The following is a 1387-nucleotide window of genomic DNA, read 5'->3' on the forward strand; positions in this document are numbered from 1 at the left end:
AAGTGGTTGATAAGTGCAAAGCCAAATCATCTTTATGGAAGAACAAATGGCTTTCGCAGGCGGGGCGGATTCAGATGATAAAATATGTTTTGTCTGCAGTTCCTATCTACTACATGTAATGTTACAGAGTGTCTATCAAGGCTTCGTCAACACTAGATGGTATGCTCAAAAAGTTCATTTGGGAAGGCTCGAAAGAGGAAAACAAGATCCCATTGATCAATTGGGAAACTGCCTGCATGCTCAAGGAGGAAGGTGGGGCAGGCCTCAGGAAAATTAATTTTTAGAACTTGGCTCTTGGTGCGAAACTTGCTTGGAAGATGTATAATTTTTCCCAAAAAGGATGGTGCAAGTTTATGGCTTTTAAATACTTGGACTCGAATGAGCTAGACAGAATATTTACAATGGCCAACTTGACTGGAGGTTCACTGATATGGAAGTTCATTTGGGAAAGTAGGAAGATCATAACAGATCACCTCACATGGAATATAGGTGATGGGCACAAAGCAAAGTTCTAGAGGGACTCTTGGAATGGAGAAAAAGCGTTGGTAGATGAGATTGAGGATAAAGACTGGATTAATGAAATGGAGGCAGCTATGGGAGCTTTTGTGGCAGATTATGTTCAAGAGGATTGTTGTCCAAATTCTCCAATTATGTGGAAAAGGGTTGGAGAAAGGAAGAGCGACAACGGTGTGAAGGTGGCTAACATTCTCAACAGCAGGAAAATCTATATTTTGTCTGAAAATGACTCCCTTATCTGGAATGCTGCTAAATCAGGTAACTACAAGGTTGGTTTGGGATATGAACTGCAAAGAAAGAGGCAGAAGGATTGCAAATGGCCTGTCGTTCTATGTTGGGACAAATGGGTGTTACCTAAAGCTGGTGCCTTCCTTTGGATTGCATTGCATGAAAGGATTATTACAAGTGACAGACTGAAATCAATAAGTATAGCGGGGCCCAGTAGATGTTGCTTTTGCAAAAAAGAGGAAGAATCCGCAGAACATTTATTGTACAGTTGCTCTTATTCAAGGCAGTTTTGGGATTGGTTACAGCTGAAGCTTCAAAATTATATGGTGTACAACAGTACGTTCAAAGATTTTATCTTTGCTTGGCCGACAGGGGGCAAGTTCTCAAAATGGGGAAGTCTGTGGATCACTAGCCCATCTATGGTCGTTTGGCACATGTGGAAAGAGAGAAACAAAAGGATATTCATGGAGGAAGAGATGGTGGTCACTCTTCTTATTAATAAAATCCAAGTGGCAGTAGAAGAAACTATTAATGGTAAGATCTACGGAAGTAGATTTAAATATTACTCTAAATGAGATATGGAGATGGAGCAAATATGGAAGTTGAAACAAAGCAGTAGTCACCTTCAAGGCGTGAAACTAGT

The 1387-nt window shown here is 40.5% G+C and overlaps 1 protein-coding gene across 1 annotated transcript; it reads left to right on the plus strand.

Annotated features, from left to right (window-relative positions):
* Positions 1-581: 581 nt before the first annotated feature.
* Positions 582-1319, plus strand: LOC131078394 (uncharacterized). The gene has a single exon (XM_058016069.1). The coding sequence runs from the start codon at positions 582-584 to the stop codon at positions 1317-1319; it is 738 nt and encodes a 245-aa protein (XP_057872052.1).
* Positions 1320-1387: the final 68 nt, after the last annotated feature.

The sequence above is a fragment of the Cryptomeria japonica genome, chromosome 3, assembly GCF_030272615.1.
Source record: "Cryptomeria japonica chromosome 3, Sugi_1.0, whole genome shotgun sequence".
Taxonomy (NCBI): domain Eukaryota; kingdom Viridiplantae; phylum Streptophyta; class Pinopsida; order Cupressales; family Cupressaceae; genus Cryptomeria; species Cryptomeria japonica.